The 22,578-nt window shown below is 36.3% G+C and overlaps 2 protein-coding genes across 5 annotated transcripts; one reads left to right on the top strand and one right to left on the bottom strand.

Moving 5' to 3' along the window:
- Window positions 1–5: 5 nt before the first annotated feature.
- On the top strand, window positions 6–4,480 carry polr2eb (RNA polymerase II, I and III subunit E, b). The gene is made up of 8 exons (XM_079890160.1): window positions 6–510; window positions 683–857; window positions 979–1,094; window positions 2,952–3,032; window positions 3,117–3,175; window positions 3,312–3,390; window positions 3,475–3,550; window positions 4,396–4,480. Exons 1-7 carry the CDS (start codon window positions 454–456, stop codon window positions 3,538–3,540), a joined length of 633 nt encoding a protein of 210 aa, XP_079746286.1. The 5' UTR covers window positions 6–453; the 3' UTR covers window positions 3,541–3,550; window positions 4,396–4,480.
- On the bottom strand, window positions 4,207–21,268 carry arhgap45b (Rho GTPase activating protein 45b). 4 transcript variants are annotated; one of them, XM_079890083.1, is made up of 23 exons: window positions 20,285–21,267; window positions 19,072–19,468; window positions 16,061–16,204; window positions 15,486–15,570; window positions 14,090–14,162; window positions 13,838–13,898; window positions 13,079–13,213; window positions 12,840–12,901; window positions 12,642–12,752; window positions 11,460–11,540; window positions 11,187–11,354; window positions 10,968–11,105; window positions 8,950–9,140; window positions 8,747–8,868; window positions 8,523–8,621; window positions 8,303–8,404; window positions 8,057–8,220; window positions 7,786–7,974; window positions 7,559–7,696; window positions 6,596–6,834; window positions 6,241–6,478; window positions 5,996–6,089; window positions 4,207–5,371 (listed from the first exon to the last, which is right to left on the bottom strand). In XM_079890083.1, the coding sequence occupies exons 1-23, from the start codon at window positions 20,408–20,410 to the stop codon at window positions 5,031–5,033; spliced, it is 3,498 nt and encodes a 1,165-aa protein (XP_079746209.1). In that variant the 5' UTR covers window positions 20,411–21,267; the 3' UTR covers window positions 4,207–5,030. The 4 variants fall into 4 exon arrangements, with proteins under 4 accessions (XP_079746209.1, XP_079746207.1, XP_079746208.1 ...); XM_079890081.1 differs by having other exon boundaries at window positions 20,803–21,265; XM_079890082.1 differs by having other exon boundaries at window positions 4,548–5,374; window positions 20,285–21,268.
- Between the last annotated feature and the right edge of the window lie 1,310 nt (window positions 21,269–22,578).

The raw sequence follows: 22,578 nt of genomic DNA, 5'->3' as shown, positions 1-22,578 counted from the left end.
TCTTTGATACGAAGAACCTATTTGCTGAAATCACACGCACTTTCGACCATAGACAGTAAAATAAGCTTTCGACATGAAATTCAAGATACTCAGAACTGTTTCTGGATTGTTACAAAACCTCCTCACTTTTAATATTTGTTTTCAGAATAAATCGATAACGATAAAATAATGAAGATTAGCTCTAATGTGTAATAACAACCACCAATCTAACTTAATATCGCATTTATTTGCTATTATTAACATGATATTGTAATAAAAGCTTATTTATTTACAAAAAAGTGCGTATTGTTTTGTACATACGAAATCAAAGTGCGCGTTGTAGTTAGGCTGTGGCGTAACGTCCGACGTCATATACACGCGCCATCAGCGGTACGCAAACGTGCAGTACAAGGCTCGAATCAGCGGTCTGTTTTGATCGAAATATTTTGTATTAATCATCTTTTTTAACGCGATATGGATGACGAGGAAGAGACTTACAGACTATGGAAAATTAGGAAAACTATAATGCAGGTAAATGAACAGCAACACAACTTGTTTAGTGTAACTTAAGCCATGATGCTGCGTAGACCGTTATTGTGGCTCTTATTCCGATCCGCAGGAGTTTAATGCTTCATTATTGCAGTACACATCCAAACAACAACAAATATGTAATGTTATTATTGTGTATGTCGTCTCGGTGTAGCTTTGCCACGATCGTGGTTATTTGGTGACGCAAGATGAGCTGGATCAGACTCTTGATGAGTTCAGAAGCCAGTTTGGAGACAAACCCAGTGAGGGTCGACCTCGGCGAACCGACCTCACCGTCCTGGTCGCCCACAACGACGATCCAACCGACCAGATGTTTGTGTTCTTCCCTGGTATGTTGTATCTTCAACGGAAGCCCTGTTTAACGCTTCCATTAAGAACTATTGATGGATGTTTGATATAAATCGGATGTCTAGGACTAGTTATACATCATATTTGTTATCTTGCTTTCAGAGGAACCAAAGGTTGGCATCAAAACCATAAAGATGTATTGTCAGCGTATGCAGGAAGAAAACATCACCCGGGCCATTATTGTAGTCCAGATGGGCATGACGCCCTCCGCCAAACAGGTGAGCGAGCCCTCGAGCATATTCACTGCGACATCGAAGGTCGCAGGTATGACGTCACTTTGTAGGCCAACCGGCAGTTAGCATCACACTGGTTCCCTCGACAAAATCCCAAAAGGTTTTCCCATAGGCTTTTGGATTATTGCTAAAAAACAAAACAAGCTCTGTGATATTTACACGTTTTGTAAGCCTAAATGCAGTCGCCAGAAGTGAAAAGCTAAAGCTAGGCTATAAACGAACTACACCGCGGTCCCACGAATTCTACGTCACCACCGCTAAGCTTCTGACTGACAACTCTTTCAGTTTTTATCTAAAAATATTTTCCCAGAACATTTGAATTATAATAGTTTATAAGAGCACAATTATAAGCATAAAAGTGGACTGAGTTTAGGTTTTCAGCGTGAAGGTGTTCAATGTCCCCAACTGCCTCTGTAGTCCCATTTAGCACCTTGTTAGCAAGGCCTACGAAGTGATGTCATACCTGCACCACTCTATATGGAAGGTTATTAGGCTTGTTTGAGATGAGCAAAATCTGTGCAGAACCAATCACGGTTAGCCGGTTAGAAATGTTCGAGTGTGGTCCTCTGATGTCAAAAAACTCGCAGACATGTTGGATTCTGCAGTCGCCTACTCTTCAGGCGAGGCGCATCTCAAACAAGCCTATTAGAACGCTGCAGGGATGAATTTTGCTCAAAATTTAGATTTTCAAAATATGATTAATTTGAAAATGGCCTGTCTGATATATAAGGTCCTTCACTCCCTCGCTCCGCCACCTCTGAAGGACTTTATTAAATCCAAAGAAAATTCTCTGAGGACCACACGAGCCTCTACTAGAGGAGACTTGATAATACCTCACAGGCGTACCACCTTCGGTCAGACGGTCCTGTCTGTCCGGGGTGGGAACCTGTGGAATAGTCTTCCTCTAACACTAAGAGAATGTACTACATATAGCTCGTTTAAAGTCCAGCTGAAAAAATGGCTATGGGCAAATCAAAGCTGTACACATTAGTATGTATGTTTTATCCTTTTTTAAATTGTTTTACGTTGTAATGTGTATATGGATGAGTGTTTGTGAAGTTGAATGTAGTCTTGTTTGAATATTGTATATAGGACTTAGCTAATTTATGAATTGACTGTAGATGTAAATTTTATTTTACAATGTTTTTGTGAGCTGTGTGATCCTAGCACGTGGGACTACGGATGGAAATTAGCCTTTGGCTATAATCCGGCATTTTTACATGCATGTACTCCATGTTATGTTCATTAAAATGCACTGTCCCAATCAAATAAAAAAATAAAAAATAAAAAATAAATTTGTAGGCCAACCGGAAGTTAGCGTCAACCTGGCTACCTCAGCAAACTGTTTTACATTGGCTTTTGGATTATTGCAGAAAAGAAGCTCTGTGACCAACCGAAGTTTGATTCTTATACGTTTTGTTCATTATCAATCTTCACAAATGAACAATTTTAATGAATTTTGAAGCCTAATTATTGTCGCCAGAAGTAAATGTAAGCTATAGAGGGCAAACGTTGGGTTCCGAAACTAAAAACTCCCTTAATTTGGTTTTAACAGTAACAACACAAGACAGTCCTACTTTGAGGTCCGACTCCGAGGTTAAGATTATTTCAACTTTTTTTTTAAAAGAATCGTGTTTAACAACAGAGTCAAGAGAGTCTGTGGCTGCACAGACCAATGGGTCTATGACATCAAAGTACAGCGAGAGCGATTTGAAAGAACCATTGACATCCAAACGATGGAACCGGAAGTGCTCAAACCGTTTCTGAGTTGTGGCCTACACAAATGTGATTCCTGCAGGCATCACGCAAGATAATTAACTTGGTTTGTCTTTCAAATTTCAGTCTCTGGTAGACATGGCGCCAAAGTACATACTTGAGCAGTTTCTTCAGCAGGAGCTTCTAATCAACATTACTGAACACGAGGTGAGAAGAAACCTGCATTTTTACATGGACTTAAATTATTAGCCAGTTTTTTGTGCAATGACAATGTGATTTTATTCTTTTCAGCTTGTTCCAGAGCACATAGTGATGACTAAAGAGGAAGTAACCGAGTTACTGGCACGATAGTATCCTTTTGTGCCTGGAAGCACATGTGGTCATGGTTCTCTGCTCACACACAATTGAACGGTTTACTGTAGAAGTATCTGTAGTTATAGCTTTAGATCGGATACTGCTGGTTAGCCTTAACCAGCTCCTCTCCAGTAAACTAAAGGAAAGCCAGCTTCCCAGAATTCAAGCTGGGGATCCTGTCGCCCGTTACTTTGGCTTAAAAAGAGGCCAGGTGGGAAATATCTAAAGTGCAGTTTTCTTATTTTTACATCTCTGAAAATATTTGGGGTTAGTAACTTGTGCCGTGTTTTTTCAGGTTGTTAAGATCATCAGACCGAGTGAAACTGCTGGACGGTACATCACATACAGATTGGTCCAGTAATGCTTGTGAAGTCAGTATTTCTGGTTTAGTTCATTAGCTTGGGAATCAAAAATCTATTTCAATTCTGGAATCGGATACTTTTACAATTTCACTTATCGATTCCTGTGTGTTTATTTTAATGTGGTTTTAAAGCACAAGATGTAAAAGAAAACTCAATTAGGCATAAAAATCTGCCTGATTGTGCATGAATACTGAATTGAGTTAATTCTGAATTGAGAGAAATACACACAAAATTGTCAAAATATCCTTTTAAACGTGTTTCAAAGTGCAAGTTTTTGAGAAATATACCATCATCGTCTCCTTGTAAACTACAAAAACGTGAATTTGTGAAAACGGTGACGTCATGCGCATTACATGTTCAGTCCTTAGGTGCATAGTGTTTCTTTACAAAGTGACATCGCCACCTACTGGCCTGGCAGCGTAATACAGCGTTTAGTCGTTTTCGCAGATCTGTGTGAACGGGATCGTTTTGACAACGTTGTCGTCTGTACGCGAAAAACGCGATGGAAAAACTTTACTGTTTTTAGTATGTTGTCGTCATGTAAACATACCTTCGATGTTTGACTGTACCAAATTGGAATCGATAAACAATTGTATCTAAAATTAAAGAGACCAAACCCTACTAGAGTGTTCAGTTAATGTTGAGTAATTGCATTTTATTTGCTGTTATTGTGTTTTTTTTATATACATTTCAACATTGATAATCCAAATTCAAGTTGCCATTATGTAAATCAATGTTATTTTAGCCTCATTAACCTCAACGGTCTTTACTAATGAATGATTTGTCTTTTATATTTCACATTTTTAGTTGCTAATGCTGTAAGTTAATGATTTGTTTCATTTTTCCTTTGACAGGTGTGGCATTTTCTCCAACTGCTGAAAGTGAAAGGTCTTTTTTTAAATAATGCTCTTTAACTAATAAATATGGTTCTTTAAGTCAGTCTCTCCTTGTGTCATTTCATTGTGGAAAGTGGAAAAAAGAAAGTACTCACCACCTTCTTTCTGAAAGCCATTGTCAAAGCAAATGTCCACAAGTTTAATGAAAAGGAAGCTGTGTGCACAGTTGTTCACTAACCAACCAAGCATTACTTGTGGCAACAAAGAAAAATGAAACCTTATACAACCTCTTCCTCATTGGGTTTATAATTTGCATGTAACCATGTCAAGTTTGGTGGAATTGGTTATAAACAGGTATTGATTATTTAGAATTTTTTTTTTTATTAAAAGATGAGCACAAACATAAAATTTACCATATTCAACAATGAGTATAAGGTGATCTCATAGGATACAACGCATGATAGATCGTTGCCTGATGGCACCGTAAGCGTACTGCTTTTTGTAAAATAAAGCTGAAAATGAGAAAAAAAATAAACTCCAGTAAATTTAACAGGATGTTAAGGTGAAGATTAAGTATTTAAATATTAAAACACATCTTTAGAAATACATAGGAACGTCAAACAAACCCCAGCAATCTTGTGTGTGGGAGAAACTCAGAGATTGAGTGTTTTGGCGCTGTCGTTACTCTGATTGATATTTAACGCTGCCAGTGGGCTTGTTGGTACTTCCTCTGTTTCGTCTAACTCTGGTGGTTCGGTCTCAGGGAGGGCAGGGGGCTCGTTGGTTGAGCTGGACGGACACCGCAGTTTCACCAGAAGGACAGGCGATCTCATTTGGTCTTCGGTGGTCCCGTCGAGTGCCTGATCTGTAGGGCTGGGGGGCAGTAGTTCACTTCTGCCCTGTTCCTCGTCTGGGTCTGGATCTGGATCTGGATCTGGATCAGAATCAGAGTCCAGACTTTGTTCCAGAGAACCAGGGGTTCCTGTAGAACTCTCTGCTGAGACATGATACAACATTACACATTTTTAATAAACACAAAGTATCTCAGTAATGGCAAAATAAAACAAAAAGGTATAAAAACACACGTATATACTTGTGCGTATGCATGTTTTTGTGTGTACACACACACACATAATATACACACACACACACACCAACTTGTAAATATATGTAAATAATGGTTTGTAGAAGGATAGGCAAATTCAAATAAAATATGAATAAACTGATAAAGCAGTCAAATAAATACAATTAAAAAACAAATTAAATGAGTAAATAAACTAAGTTTAAATGTCACTATTATTTTAAACTGAACCAAAACAAATACAATGTAAAACACTGTTTTATTCATATTATGTATTTTTAAAATCAAATAAATACAATTAAAAACCAACTTAAATTAATAAGCCATTTAAATGACAATATTTAAGATAAATTAACATATATAAAATATTTAAAATAGAAATAAAATATGAATAAATTCATTATATAATTAATCTAACTATAATAGTCAAATACAATTAAAAACTATACATATTTTTTATAAAATATACATAAATAAATAAATACATAAAATAATATATAAATATATATATAAGTATAAAATACTGAAATGAAATACCGTGGCCCTCTAACTTGTCTGATTCTGCAGCACCAGGTTCATCTGTGATCCTTTGTTCATCATTCAAACAGTGTTCTTCTTCAATGCTGCATTGCTGCACAGACCAAAACATTACATTTGTTCTGAATTAATACTTTCAAAAAAACCTTTTTTTTTTTTTTAAAAAGTTGGCCTATTAAAATAGATCACTTGTTACAAAACATGAGGTTTTTCCCAGCAGCCAACACTGCATATGAATCACAAACCTGCTGTAGGGATTGGGCGCTGGTCGTGCTGCTGAATGCAGACCGACTGGATTCAGAGTGGAAAATGGAGGAATAAAACACAATGAGGGTCTCCACTATGCGGGCCTGGTATGGGTAATCCACCAGAGAGGACAGGGACACTGTGGCCCCTGAGGGCCGGGGCCGCATCAGTGAGGGCCCAAACACAATGCCCAGATTACTCGGGCTCATCTTATTGTCCTCTTCCAGTTCTGCAATCCTGAAAACAGAGCGATATTTCACATTTAAAAGGTTAATAAATGGCTGCTAATTACATCTGCCAAGGTATGTTTATAAGCCCTTAAATGTAAGAGGAAGTCATTTCTTTGCCTCTTACCTTCTCAGATGCCGCGATATGTAGCGGAGAGTGTTGGTGTTTGGTTTGGGCAGCTCTTTAAGGAGATTTTTAAGTCTTTCGACGAGGGCCAAGAGTTCAGGGTCCGTTTCAGAGCCGAGGTCCACCAGGTCAGGCCCTTTACCGGTCTCAGCTCCCTCTGGACCCACTACAGCCAGGCTTTCCTTTGCCAGACCCATCAGACTGTTGTACAGGCGAAAGGGCATGATGGGCTCCGGAAGCTGAGCAACAGAGAGAAAAAAAGAAATAAATCTAAGTGTAACATGGGTGAATGTATAATACATTAACATAACAAAATACATAACTTTTATATTATTACATTTTATTAATAAAATTTGTGCGAATGCATTTTATTACATTTGTAAATAATTATATGTATAATATTTAAAAAAAATATTAAACTGAACATTTTTTTAATTGTGAAATTATAGTTATTACCAAAAATGCAAATTCTCTAATTATAATTTTTATTAATATTTATATATTGCATTCTATTATATTAAAATGTAATGAGTTAAATTTGGATGAAGCTACAAATTCATATTCGGTTATATTTTCATTAATAATATAATGTAAATAGAAAAGAATAAAATATATAAAAGTTAGATAAAAAAAACAACTAATTTAATAATATTTAAAATATAAACAATTGATTATAAATGAATATAATTTATTTGAAAAAAATAAATATAAATTAGATAATTGAGGAACCCCAAAATGCCCCAAAAGTTATATTTTTATTACTAATATTAATTAAATATAATAAATACAATAGATAAAAATGAAAAGATTAATTACATTTGGGTGAACAAATGCAAATTCTGTTAAATTTTTTATTAAAATAATTAAATTTTACATGATAGAATATAATATACAAAACCGCCCAATTTCCACAATATTATATTGAATGATTTTTCGAAATGTTTACATATAATGGAGTCTCACCTGGCGCAGGTAAAGCTTCAGTACATTACTGATGTCATGTGGTGAGGACTGTGACAGCTCCACCAGCTCTTTGCCGTTCTCAAACGCCTGGCACAGCTTCTCCACCCGCGTCTTCACCCCATTCACTCGATAAATGCCCTGAGAGAGAGAGAGGGAAGGATGCACTCATTAAGATATTGTGTTTCTATTGGCCGAGACCTGCTGAATCTGACTCGTCGCTTGCGTACCTTCATTCTCAAAGCTCTTCTCTCGATCTCAGCGATGCACTTCTTGATGATGAAGGGGATCCCGTCGGGACTGTTGCCGGACACCTGCAAGAAGTCCTGCCCGAACAGCTGAAGGCGACCCTGGAGTTTCTTGTGGCCGCACTGAATGGCCAAAGTCTCCAAGCAGCGTTTGTGACAAGCCAGGAAACACTGCAAAGAGGAAATCCGACATTAATAACCCTGGTTTATTTGAAACAACAGGACAAACTTTATAAGACGCAGTGGACCTCACCTCCTCGCACTCCGCTCCCTGGAAATAAACGTAGCTGTCGCATTCTCTGCATTTGGACGGGGAGCGCAGTTTACGCAGTTTGTGCGTCTGAGCGGCTTTCGACAACCCCACGTTCCGAAATGGCCCAGTGGGCACCACAATCTCCGGCTCGATGCCGTTTATATCTGCAAAAGGTTGAGCAGACAGTGAGAAACCAGATGACAGGCACAGATTAGAAAGGAAAATGTGTGCACACTGTTCTCTCACTTGGTGTTTCAAAGGAAGAAACATTTGAGTCCTTCTCATCAACATCTTCGTTTGATGACATAGTTCCTGTAGATGATGTCCGGGCCATTTTACTTATGTCACCTACCGAAAAAGAAGTAGTAGTGAACGCCTAACGAAAATTAGATATTATAATAAATTAATAGGCCTGGTTTATTTCAATCACAAGCATAAAATAAGCATATATGCTTATAAGTTGTACCCGTGCTGGTAGTCGGGGATCCCAGGCCACTTCCTCCTCCGACACTGTCAGTGTCACTCACTGTGGAGCCCCAGGACTTGTGGGCCAAGAGACCTCGAGCTGGAAATAAATTTAAAAAATGCATCAAAACCATTTGCATGTCTATTTTATGTACATACACCAACCCTCCCTCAACATCTATAAATAAATATCATATTTATGTTTATATATAGATATGCACATACCCCTCTTCTGGTCATCTTTCTGAGAGGCGCTCGTCTCCCCCGCCTCTCCTGTGGTCTGCTGCACTTCAGCGCTGTTCTGAGCATCAGCGTTAGCGCTGTCGGTACGCGCTCTGGCCGACGGCCTGAATTCAAGAGAACACGTTAACGTGAGATCTACCTCCGGTTCCATGATATATGACACGTTGTAGGAGCTTGTTTCTCACTGGCTGGAGGACGCCGAATAGGCCTCAAAATCATAATGCGTCTCAGGCTCTTCGGTCATCTGGAGGTCTTTGACGTGTGTGGCGTACTGCTGTCCCGGGTCGTACAGTTTACTGCTCTCACACAGCGTCTGGTAGTGCACCGGCAGCGCTACCGTCTGCATGTGCATGATCTGGTAGTAGGAGATGGTGGCCTGGAAAGAGTTTCTCACACAGTTAAAACCACTCAAGCTGGATTTAGATTAGTTTTTGTTGGCTGTTTTTCAGCAAGTAATGCATGACTGGGTCATTAACCAAGTAAACAAGCTCTATAAATGTCCTGATCAGGGTTTAAAAATCCCTTAACTGGAGAAATTTTATTATAAAATAGTTGAATCACTGGTAAGGAATAGTTATGCTTGATATATCACTTTGAAAAAAAAAAAAAAATCCTTAATAAAGTTGTCATGTTTTACAATATTTCCTTAATATATTTTGTTGCATTTAAAATATTTGCTGCTTTTTTTTTTTAAACAAATATTTTTGCTGTATTTTACAATATTTCCTTAATATAAATGCAACATTTGCTTATTTGCTATAGTTTTTTTTTTTATATGTTTGCTGTATTTTACAATTTTTACAAATTGTACTCTTCAAATCCTAAAATATTTGCTGTATTTTACTATATTTAATGAAAATTGCTTTGACAGATGAATTCAGCAAAAAAGGATAAGCGAGTCTTGTAATAAAGACACCTAGACCTACTGTGATTTTGTTCATCATACTTTCTTTTGTGAAATGTTCATTCAAAGGAAGATCTTAACACTAGAACTGCCATGGCGGTCATTTTGACCATTTTTAATTTTATATCTGCAATAACTTTGTTGAAAAAATAAATAAAATCCTGCTGGTACCTGACTTTTCCTAAAAGTGTCTGTATTTTCATTTTAAATGTTTTTCATATAAATTACACATAAGGCAAAAAAAAAAAGTAACATATTTACCTATTTCGGCCATAGACGGTCAGATTGACCGCACTGAATTTTGCGGTATTATTATACATATACCAATATACACAACAATAAAATGTGGTAAAAAATATACAAAACATATTCCACAACAAATCATTTAAATGTAATGATATTCAGAACAAGAATGAAAAAAATAACTATAAACAAGCCAAAATGAAATAGGCTACTTTCAAGCGAAAGTGAAAGTAAGCGGCGTTGGGCTCACGTAACTAATTAGAATCAAAATGTTTCAAAATTTGCGAAGTATTTGGATGGTAAACTATTCTTTATTATAGGCTTTGTACTTCACTCACGTTCCAATATCGACGGAAAAAATCCTCCTCTTCACACGCGCAAAATGGTACGAATTGTAGGCTACTACTGACTATATAAACAGAGCAGTGGAATTTTTATACGTTAGGTTGACTTTTATTATTATATTTTATTATGGCTATAATGAACAGGCTGGAATATGGTGTGTGTGTGTGTGTGTGTGCGTGTGTGTGTGTGTGTGTGTGTGTGTGTGTGTAAGGCGCGCGCGGGCGCGATCGAACAGTGTAAACATTAAAACAGGCTACTCCATCATTTTGTTCAGGACATCTACAGATATTATTATTTATAGATGTATAATTAAACTTGTTTAAATGTACAGTTTGGTGTTGTTTTGTTTTTAAAAGATATCCTAATAAAATAAATGCATTAATCTCTCAACTGGGTATTTATCATTAAAGATATAGAGTTTGGAATCTAGTGGTCAAAATGACCGCTTGCGGCAGTTCTAGTAGTTATGGAATTCTGGCACTTCTAGTGTTAAGTTACAGGACTTAAAGGAATAAAAAATTAATTATAATCGAGAAATATAAATTCTGATGGTAAAATGAATGTTGTTCTAAGACGAGCAACAGTAACCGATCTTTTAATTTAGCTAGATTATTATTCTTATGATGCAAATGAAACTTTGTATCATGTTGCAGTTGTAAACCTTTGATTTCTATAGCGAGTGTTTGTTTTGAGCTTTATGTAGGCACATACCGAGCGAATGGTCTGGTCAGTCTGCTTGATGACCTCTTGGATCTGCCGCAGAACCGTGACCTTCATGTGCTCCAGCTCCTGGTGTTGTGTGGTCACATCTGCGATGCAGGTCCGGTACGTGGCCTCCGCCTCCTCAGCCTGAGACAAACACACAGTTTCAAAAACTCAACCTGCTCAAACACTTTTCCTACTGTGTCTTAATTGGCAGGGAGTGCTGACCTTGTTGCGGGCCTCTTCCTCCAGGCGTTTCTTCTTGTCGACTGCTTTGGTGGTCGAGCTGCCGCCCTCCTCCTCGGCCCGGTTAGCGGCAGTCCTGGCCTTGTCGTACTCTTCACAGCGGGCCATGTAGACCTGCTTAGCCCTGCGCAAGTTCGCCTCACACTCCATCTGTGTTCAAACACACACAACGTTCATAGACCTGTACTGACACATCCTGGCTCGAGCTTGAATGCGTTTTTGATAGCTAAAAAGATGAATGATAGTAAATGTTACCAGTTTTCTCTTGGCCTTCAGCCAGTGTTCCTTGATCTCCTTGCGTTTCTTCTCGTGCTCTTGTTTGCGGAGCAGCAGAGGCTGTGGATGAACAAAACACACAATGCTTCAAAAATCAAAATACTTCATGCTCCAGGTTTCAAGATATTAACACCATCAGTGAACAATTAGAAAAAAATAAATAATTAGGGCTAACATATTACATATATTAAAGAGGAATAATTAATAAATAATAGTAATAATAAAAACTTTCAACAACAACAACATTACATATTTAATAACAAAAACAACCACAAAACAACTTTAAAAAGTATTAAGAAAATATTCACCAACAACTAAAATTTAATAATAATAAAATGACTATTAACACTTAACCACAACACCTATTATTTCCAACATCTATTTAATACCAATTATTATTATGTCATAAATGTAACAATTATATCAAATATTACAGTTATACATTTTATATATTAATACAAATAATACTAATAATAATAAAAATATTATTAACTTATATAATATAACTAAACAATTATTATATCAAATATTTAACAATTATAAATAATTACATATGTTCTTAATGAATAATTAATTGTATTATCATACTATTAATATTATATTTTATTAAATAATTTATTATAATTATTACCATATTATTAGCATATATTTAACAACAATTACATATAATACATCTATGAATAACCACATTATAATAATAATAATAATTATTATTATTATTATTATTATTATTAATATATATTCTGCAGGATACTTTTAAAAGATCTCTTATCTTTAAATAAATACTATAATATTACGTAATTATGAGTTTTAAAGTAAATACATGAATACATTATTAATTGTATCACTAAATAAGATTAGCAGGAGACCAAGTTATCTTAAACTAAAAATAAATGTCTCTTACTTTAAAACAAATAGATGTCTCTTACTTTAAAACAATATAATATTCTATAATTAGTTAATATATGATATTCAAAAAACTTATTTATAAAATTATATATAAAATAATTATATATATATATATAATAGGACTATGAAAAAAGTATAAATAAATATGAATTATGAAAATATTATATATTTATTTTCATATTCATAATAATCATCATCATAATAATAACAACAGCTATTATTATTGATGAAAGGATGACATGGCTGTTTTACCATGATGAAGGTCTGGTTGTTCAGGGTGGAGGCTGCCTGATGCATCCCAGCGCTCTGCTCCAGGTCCTGCTCCAGAGCCAGAGAGTAGATGGAGAAGAAGGGCATGTGTGGCTGATGGACACAAAAAGAGATGCATGAGACAGACAGACAAACAAACAACAGATACCCTGAGAACTGCAGACAATGATCAAATCTCACCTGCGTGATGGTCTGTTTACATGACTGATAGATCCTTTGTAAGCCCTTGGAGAACTCCAGCTCTAGATAAATATGAATTGCAATTTAATATGTAAAATATTAAGTAAAAAGGCAGAAAATAAACAAGTAAAACATTGTAAAACATTATTATTTGCAATAATTACTACATAATGTGGATCAAGCAATCAGAATCGTGTTTTATATAGAAACATCACTATTTGTCTTTATAGTGCTCCTACCCAGCGCAAGCTTCCTCTCCACATAGCTGATCAGATCCTTCATGTACTTGGAGATGGTTTTAGCGTACGTCAGAGCCGAGTCCACACCACCTTCACTGCGCTGCAGGATAATGTCCACCTCTTCAGAGCTCATCGCTGCAGCACACAAACACATTTATGGGGGGGGGGGGGGGGGGGGGGGAGGGGGGAGTAAATATGTAATATTTGAAATAATAATTATTAATATTATATAATATAACTCAATAATAATATATGTCCTGCAGGAGACTTTTTAAAGTTCTCTTATTGCAATATTAAAAATAAATATTAATTTAAAAAAAATGCTCTTCAGGAGGCTTTATAAATATCTCTAAATAAATAAACTAAATATGCATTTATAATGAATATTATAATTATAAATGTTCAGCAAGGACATTTTTAAAGTTCTCGCATTACAATAAAAATTACTATTAATTTTAAACATTCTTAAGGAGACTTTTTAAAGATCAAATAAACGAATTATTAAATATTATACAATGAGTTCTAAAGTAAATACAATACATACATGTACAATAATAAAAGTAAATCTTAATTTTAAAACGTTCTTCAGGAGACTTTTTAAAGATCTCTAAATAAATATTTATTATACGTGAGTTTTATAATATAAAAAGTAAATAAATTATTCTAAAAGTTCTGCAGGAGGCTTTTTGATTAGAATCATTTATAACATCACTGCATTCCTACTTATTTTTCTGTATGTCTGAATTTGTCAAAATGTACCCAGCTCAGATGAATCACTCCGCGTGTGTAAAAGCTCGTGACCCGAGAGGTTCTCCATAGACTGAAGAGAGAAGACACACACACACACATATATATATGTAAAACACCTTCATACTGTGTTCCATGTGATTCTTATTTCAGGGGACAACTGCGTCACAGAGCAACAGCATGAATCACAGAAGTGCACTTTCAGGAAGTCAAAACCTGCTGGCAACATCCGCTCTTTACAGGCAGTGAAACTGACACACTTACCCTGCTCTTCTCAGTGGGCATCACGGACAACAGCGTGCTACTGTCCACCTCTCCCATCAGCAGTTCAGAGACACTGAGGACAGAAATAACATCTCAGCTTTCTCTGAACGTATCAGAATGTAACGTTAGAGGGCAAACTGAGTCAACCTGCAATTGAATTATACACTAAAATGCCTATAATGACCATGGAGAATAATCAGATGCCTGTGTTAGGTTCACAACTTCCTCTTTACTTTGTTCTTGCCACAAAAACAGCATCACGCTACACTGGTGCATGATTTAATGTTTCGGCCGCAAGGGAATCAACGCAAGATATTCTCATGAACATTTGAGCAACATTTTGCGCAGCCATTACGAAGTGTATCAGGATGAATATGACAGCAGGACATCATCAGGAATCAGAACACTAGAAGTGAAAACAGCAGCACATCAGGTGCTGATAATGATCAGCTCGAACTCAAAAACAGATCCTTGAGGGTTTTAGGCTGTAAGTGTAGAAGCCACAGATCAACTTCCTGTTATTTCTGTAGAGCTACGATTAATGTCAATCTAACAGAGATTTCATAACGCATGCAAAGAACGCCACATGGCACTACATTCCTGTGTGCGTTTATTCATTTCGACTGTGAAAATAAAATACAATTTAAAAAAAAAAAAACTTTCCAAAAGGAACTACATGCTATTTTCCTTAGAATTAATCAGATTAAATAAAAAAATACCAAAGAAACAAGTGTAATTTCCCCCTGAGTGAATAAAAAAGAAAAAAGAAATCCAAAAGGAACAATGTGCAATTTCACCTGAACAAATTGAAAAAGCTAAATAAATAAATACCAATGAAACAATATGTAATTTTCAACCCAAATTAATTTTCAATAAATACCAAAAAAACAAAATGTTTAATTTCCTCCTGAATTAATTGAAAGCTAAATTATGCAAGATTATCACACGACCTCACTTATTTTTTAAAATTTTTCTTTTTAATTTAAATGACACTCAAGGCATCAACTAAGTTATTTAAAGGAGACATGTTAAAAATCATGCCTGAAATTACTTCCAGTTCACATCCAAAATAGAAAATCAAGTCGCCCGCATTGCATTGTGGGATACAGTATCCCAAGCAGTGTTCTCTGGTTGTGTACTGCACATTTTGGTAAATGTAATACACCATCCATGTATTCTAATTATTCAGCAAATTAATGCTCAGTATGCATACTGCAAAACGTGTATATAAAAAAAAAGAAAAGGCAATTGAGAGGTAAAGTTTGCAATTCCAAGAAACAAAGTAGCAATGATGAGATAGATATAAAGTCACATCTACTTCACACATCTCTTCTTATCAGAGTCAGAAACGCATTAATAGTGTGTAATCAGTTCACACTGAGCTCTCCATACTCACTTGCTGCTAAAAGCTACAGCAATGGTCTCAATGGCCTTCTCAAAATCTTTCTTGTCCGCTTCATTGCACACTTCATAGTGGTATCCTGAAGGAAAAACAAAATAGGTCGGTAAATGGTTTAAAAATAGTTTTCAACTAAAAACGTATGCATTTTGGCCGTTCATTTACATGACAACGGCGTTTTGGGCGCCTGAAAATGCAAGCTTTTGAAAACGGGTTTAAAAGTGCACGTTTTTTTTTTTAAATGATACCGTTATGTCTCAGTGTAAACGAATTTGTGAAAATGGTGACATTATGCGCATTACGTGTTCAGTCTATAGTAGTGTTTCTTTACAAAGTGACATCAACTACTGGCCTGGAGTTGTTTTTGTGGATCCGAGTGAATGGGGATCGTTTTGACAACATTGTCGTCTTTACGAAAAGGAAAAATATTTCTGTTTTTTAGTTCATCATTGTCGTGTGAACGTGCCTCAGTCTAAAAACCGGATGCACTACTGACAAAGAAAAAAACAAATCCATCCTTTAAGATCAAATGTCACATTCTTTTTGGTATTTTAGCATATGATTGCTCTAACCTTTAACCTGTGAGATGAGTTTTCCGGCAGCGGTGAGCGTCTCCACCGTGTTGAGGAGGGGGTACATGCTGATGACCTGCCGAAGGATGCGCAGAACTTCCCCCAGACACTCATGGGCCAACGGACGCCGGTTCTCCTGTTTGTCTGCAAAAAAACATCCACAACATTAGAGTTGCGTGATTCTGGATAAATTGAGAATCACAATTTTTTAGCGTTTCAAACTGAGATCATGATTCTCCCACAAACCTGAACAGATTAAACTAAATAACATGTAATTTACTAGATTTTCTGAAAAATGTTAATTGCTGGAGTCCATTTAAAATGTTTAATTATCTAAAATTATTTTTTTATTAAAAAAAATTGGTTTGAGTGAATGATTCAATGACTCGCTCACTCCATAGTTCACTTGTTTCATTACTGGATGAATCTGAGTTTCTTTGAATGAATCTCTTGAATTTCAGAGTCACCTGTCGCCACCTACTGGCGTAACGATGTAATCGTTATTTGAAGCGCCAATCTCCATTTTGATCACTTCAGTAGACATCAGTGTTTATATCCAAACTATAAACTTTCCCCAGTTCTGTGATAATAGGTATATTTGTAACAGAAATAACAAAACTGTGTGGTTGAAAAGACTGTTTGCAAAGTCGTTTCATACCTATACATGATAATTGCTCTCTCTGGATCAGCGGCAGCGCGAACACAGATTTTAATGTTCCAGTGTGATTTTGTCAAAAGTTTAATAGACACAGGAGAACCACTCATTTAGGAATGAGATCGTGTGGCTGTTCGAATCAAGATTGCGATCTTTTAAAGATTAATCGTGCAGCTTTACACAACATCCATTCTTATCAGCTGAAAATGGGTTTCAGACACACAAGCTCAGAAACTTCATTTCAGTCCAAGACGTCTAATTTGTGCCAAAATGGCGAACAACTGCTTTCCTCACTGATAACAAAATGTTAATGCAAACAAACTCAATTTAAATAAACTGAACAAAAAGATAAAACAATTTAAATAAACATTACCAAATAAAAAACAACAACAACAACGTTTATTAAAAATAATATTTTTGTTTGTCCATTTATTTATTTAACAAAATTGAACAAAAACTGAAACAAACAATTAACAAAGACAAAGAACCATTTAAACTAACAAAAACAAATTAGTAAAATAAATTAGGCTTAGTTTTAAATCATTTCTCAAAATGTTTCTTTTATAGGGAGAAATCTGACCAGGATATTTCTTAGTGAACCCAAAAAACCCTTTAACCGAAACGTCAATGTCTGTCATGCTGACAGGAAGCATAAGAAATCTGCACTGATCCTAAAACAGTCAAGATGATGCAAGACGGACCGTTTGTTAGCACTGTGTTGCACTGCTTTCTCGTCTGCACGTCTACACGTCTACAAGCCACTTCCTCCAGTCGTATCTCCTAACTGTAACTCTCCAAGTACAAACACCTAGGCCAGAACTGTTATTGTTGAGTTTCTCTTCAGCCTGACTTATACAGCAGTGGGAAGCATGAACAACGAACAATTGAACAACGAACAAATGAACTTTTTTTTTTTTTTTTTTTTAAAGTAGGCCACTTGCAATGAATAATAATGAAAAAAAGCTTCTGGTGAAGACAGAAAGGCCTGGTGGAAAATGTGCCATGGGTCAATCAACCACTAAAACGCATCCATGCCATAAGCAGTACTTTGGATATTTCTAAAACATGACAAAATGGTTGAAATGAGGATGTTTTTTCTAACTGATCCAAGATAATGGCATTATAGCTCTATTTTAACTTGCTGTTCTGATTAACCTTTTGAATATTATTATGGGATGCTTGATATGTGTCAAGGAATTATGAAGTTAGTGTAATTTTATGTTGGTGTATTTATGTATATTTGTATGATACCAGTGTCAAAGATGAATTCCCACTCTGAGACAAACAGGATAATCAAGTTAAGCTACACTAAACTAAAAATTTAGTTTAGTCATTTTTTTAAATCATTTATATGCAGAGTAAAGGAGTTTGCCAGAAAATTAAAAGACACAAATTTCTTCTCTCCTTCCTTGCAACACAACTTTCAAGAATTGTTGAACAGAATTTGTTTTCTTTTTAGGGGATTGCTTCTTGGTTGGGAACATTTTTGTGAAAAGAGCTATACAAAAAGTTTGAATTGATCAATATTTATCTTCAGATTTATACATCTAACTTTACTCTGCATAGAACAAATATCTCAGTGTAATACACACTAAATATTTCCCAAACAATATTTAATCATTCAATAGCTTTAATCAATCAAATATGATAAAGTATAATAAATCAAACAACTCATATAAACAATAACTATTTATAAAATGCAAAATGGGTCCCAAAATGTGAACATTTATAGCTGCCTTTTTGTTTTATTTAAAAGGGTTGACTCTCATTGGATTCTTCGCCACAAAAAAAGGTTTAAAAAAAGGTTTAACAGAATCTCTCAAAGTACCATGGTATTACTTTATCATTATACCAACACAGTGCTTTTATAAGGAGCCTACTCGACTCTACCGAGTTGTCAGAAAGCGGTTCATAAGCTCCGAGTTGTCAGAAAGCTTCAAATATAATAACTGATTTCGGTATTTATGGGTACGACTACAGGTTTGGTGCTTAAATGACATTGCTTTACGAGTCCTGAGAGCGGAAGGGGGTGTTTTCTGAGAGTACCGTTTCCTGTGCCACTGTGGCGCACCACAGGAACTCAACCTCACTGCAGCTACAGAAAGAACAGGGCCTCTTGAGCAAACTCAGCCCCGCCCCTTTCTCTCCTCCACGATCACATGATCCACAGCGGAAGGTGATGTTTGCGGTACGACGTGCAATTCGTCATGAGGCAGATTAGTATGGAGTGCTGTTGTGCACATCTCAGTTAAAAGATAAATACGGACACACGTTTAATAAATGTTTATAAAACTTATAAACCCCAAATAATCCATGTCATATAGATTCTCTCCAACAAAATCATCATCTATCTTACCTTCAAGCACAACATCTTTCAGTTTCTCCACTGCTTTGGCAAACCGCTCCACTATACGCAGCAGCGACGGGATGTCTTCCACCTCAATAGCCACTGTGGTCTCGGGCGTCTCTGGTGAAGGACTCTGGGAGATGACAGATTTTCCTGCACCCTTACTGAAGACCCAAGACTGGATAGGGAAGCCGGCTGCGCTAGGATTGCGACTCAGAGAAGTTGGCCGCTTTAGGGTGCCCATTGGGGACGGGCAGCCCACCAGCTTAGTGTGCTGGGTCAAAGGAGTACCGGGACAGGAAGACGGGACTTCCAGGATGGATGGAGACAGACTAGAGGACGTCTGGGGCGAAGAGGCGGCGGCATCGACGACATCTTTCCGAGGCTGCTCTTGAAGAGCAGAGAGCTGGATTGTGACGAAAAAAGGGAAACCGTGTGAGCAAACTGATAAACGTGGCATGCAAACTTTAACATAGAACGTAGGTTTGCGGATGGAGAACAAGATCTGTGGCTGACTACAATAGATGGCTGTTAGTAAACAGAACTTCTTTCACAAGAGCGTTTGTGCAACCGTGGCCTACTTCCTGTCACACCCCGAAGAGCTGATGCCACACTAACAGGCCTAGCTGAGGCCCATAAACACTCCTAAAAGAGTGAACACAAGGACAAGCAACCAAAAATGTCACATCTATAATGAACTAACACCTAAAAATTATGCACTACACAAACCAATGTGTCAAAAGACCAAAAAACAAAGTGTTATCCCAAAATCGAATTAACAAAAAAGGACATTTCATTTAAACAGATAGATAGAAGCTTGCTTATATTTTTCCCCCATCAAAAACAGCAAGAATTTTTTTTAGAACAAAGATAAAACATTCCATGTTAAGCCAATTATAAGGTAAAAAAAAAAAAAATAATTATAATAATTTACAATATCTGGTTATACCGCTCTGGTTGACTTGTACACTGTAAAATAAAGTTGCTGCCTTAATTTTAAGTACAAATAACTTGGATGTTTAAGTCATTTCAACTTAAATAACGTTAAACTGACTTAAAATCAGTTAATCTTGTATAACAAAAAAAAAAGTTGAAAATCGCTTGACTTATCTTGATTAGTTAAAGCAAAGTAAAAACATGTTGTCATAACTTATTACACGACACATCCATATTTTTAACAGTAACATACAAACATTTACAGTAGTTTTCAATAAAAACCCACCTGTTTGAGCCAGACGTTTGGTCTATTTGGCAAGATGTCCAATTTAGTTTTGCTGTTTGATTTTTTCACTCTCTGACTCGTGGCGTAAGGACTGTAGCTTTTGCTACTCGATCCACGCTTTAACATTTCCAGCTACCGTCCGTTACAAAATCAACTTTCCACACTGTTTCCCATCATTTCTCATAATTGTATTGCAACATATGCCTTGAAAAGTAATTAAGTCTAAAGAAAATCCTCAAACCAGAAATGAAAAAGACAAAATGTCTAAAGTAAGGCAAAACCTGAACTTCTTGCACCTTGCTGCGCCATATCACACTGAGGAAGTTTAGTCCGTCCTTTTCTTTGTAGCATAACTGTCTAATTATACGCTTTAAAGTCTATATTTGTTTTTGAAAACACAGATAAAAACACATATGTTTCAACAACGTCGAAAACGACACGAAAACATGAGCGCGAGGGTGAAATGTCAATCAAGTTGATTGGCAGGAGGAAAAGGCGAGAGATGCTGTGCGACTTACTGATGGAGAGTTGAGAGGCGCTTGGCTGCTTCCTGTTCGGCTCTTCTTTGACATGGAGTGCGTCTTTATCAGTTCCCTTGTCCTTTTAGAGAACATTTTAAGCTTTAGATGTTTAGATCCGCCGCGTATGTCTTTTAGTTTACGATATAACCCCCCTGCCCACCCCCCGGCTCCCCATTTCAAAGCGCTGATGCGAGGTTTACACACTCCGAGCTCGAGCTTCTGTCTCGCTCCTCCAATAGTATCGCACATTGACTGAATCTACTGTCACACATCAGAACAGTCTGAGGCGCATCCGCTTTTGTGTTTTTTCACTTTCAGTCCCTTTGACAAGTGAAACTGCGTTGCTGTGTAGAAACATGTGGGATGGATAACATTATGCATGCTTGTTGAAACTAACAAACAGCGTTTACGCAGCGATTTTCATCATTTTAACTCGAAAAGATAAGATTTGGCCAACTGCTCCACAGTTCGTCGTTAATGTCTGACACCTGCGGTGGTTTAATTAAGTAATAAATCACCGCCCACTTTCGCAAACTTCTTGAAATCTTTTTGTTTGACAAAATATCTGATTTGAATTACTTTCGTTTAATTTCAATGAAACAAACTGTTAAAATAATAGTGTTAAAGTCGCCATGAAATCAAAATTTAAGTTTTTTGTTTTTTAGTATTCATAGGTTAGCGTTATAGGCTACTGTTATATATAAGCCAGTGCTTCAATGGTTGTGTCCAAAATCGCATAGCTCTCTTATTTTGAACAAGTTTAGCCTACTTCATGACATCTAAAAAAAAGTAGGCATACGTTCTATAGTGTGAATAATTTGAATGTAGGCTACTGTGAATTCGGACATACTTGTGTATACTGTGTTTTTCCTACTATATAGTAGGAAAGTATGCGATTTCGGATGCAGACAATGACAAAATTTGACTTTAGAAGATATAAACATTCAAAACTCAGTCTCTCACTTCTGCCACTAGCCTATAGATCAATGATTTTGATGACATCATGCTGCACTTCAGCTTTTCCTGTCCAATCAAATGCGCTAGAACCTGAAGCATCCTGTCCCCTACTACATTATAAATAAACGAGATCTGCCCGTGTCTTGAAAAGACAGAGCATAACAATCTTTGCAATGCAAGGCCAATCAGAATTCAGTATGCAAATAAATTCACTAAAGCCAACCAATAGCAAAAATACAAGATATCGTTACTGTTGGTAAGATTTGGAATGGCAAGTCAGTGGACGATTACATTTTTTTATTTCGATTGTTACATCCTGCAACATTTCAGCTATAAATGAAATATTATAAATTATAAATAAAAAAATATATGAATAACTAGAATGTTCACCACTGTCTAGCGATGTTGGTTTATTCTATAATGTAAATATAGAATAAATTTACATGCTGCTTGTCTTTTTAAAAAGGTCACATTACATGATATGTTTTGTGTTGGTTTGTGCGTTTTTTGTTTCGCGAAGGCTGATTGCGTCACCGCGGCACAACGAAGGCTGTCCCAATGAGAAGGCTCCTTCAAATGCGTCCTTCGTTTCCTGTGAAATTAAGGATACAACAGATGGATCCTTCACGGCCTTGCCTTTCTCAGAATTCATTGCACGCTTGTGAAGACAGGAGGTTTTTTTTAGAGAAATTGCCGAATTACACTTTTAAACGCAAGTATTGGGTTTCAATTTACTCAAATATCTGATACAAATAAATAAATAAAAAAACTTTAAAGAGGTTCAAATGTTGACATATCTTACTAAGACGCAATTAT

The sequence above is a fragment of the Squalius cephalus genome, assembly GCF_949319135.1.
Source record: "Squalius cephalus genome assembly, chromosome: 13".
Classification (NCBI taxonomy): Eukaryota; Metazoa; Chordata; class Actinopteri; order Cypriniformes; family Leuciscidae; genus Squalius; species Squalius cephalus.
The sequence above is the reverse complement of the archived record's forward strand: the minus strand, read 5'-3'. Positions and strand labels throughout refer to the sequence as shown.

Bases quoted from the DNA above. Each gene is read 5' to 3' on its own strand.
- polr2eb (XM_079890160.1), top strand. From the start codon at position 454: ATGGATGACGAGGAAGAGACTTACAGACTATGGAAAATTAGGAAAACT. The intron at 858-978 runs GTATGTTGTATC...TCTTGCTTTCAG, and splicing joins GATGTTTGTGTTCTTCCCTG to AGGAACCAAAGGTTGGCATC. The intron at 3,033-3,116 runs GTGAGAAGAAAC...TATTCTTTTCAG, and splicing joins TCAACATTACTGAACACGAG to CTTGTTCCAGAGCACATAGT.
- arhgap45b (XM_079890080.1), bottom strand. From the start codon at position 21,054: ATGTGCGATACTATTGGAGGAGCGAGACAGAAGCTCGAGCTCGGAGTG. The intron at 12,902-13,078 runs GTAGGAGCACTA...ATATTTATCTAG, and splicing joins GGAGAGGAAGCTTGCGCTGG to AGCTGGAGTTCTCCAAGGGC. The intron at 8,405-8,522 runs GTACAACTTATA...CTTTTTCGGTAG, and splicing joins ATCCCCGACTACCAGCACGG to GTGACATAAGTAAAATGGCC.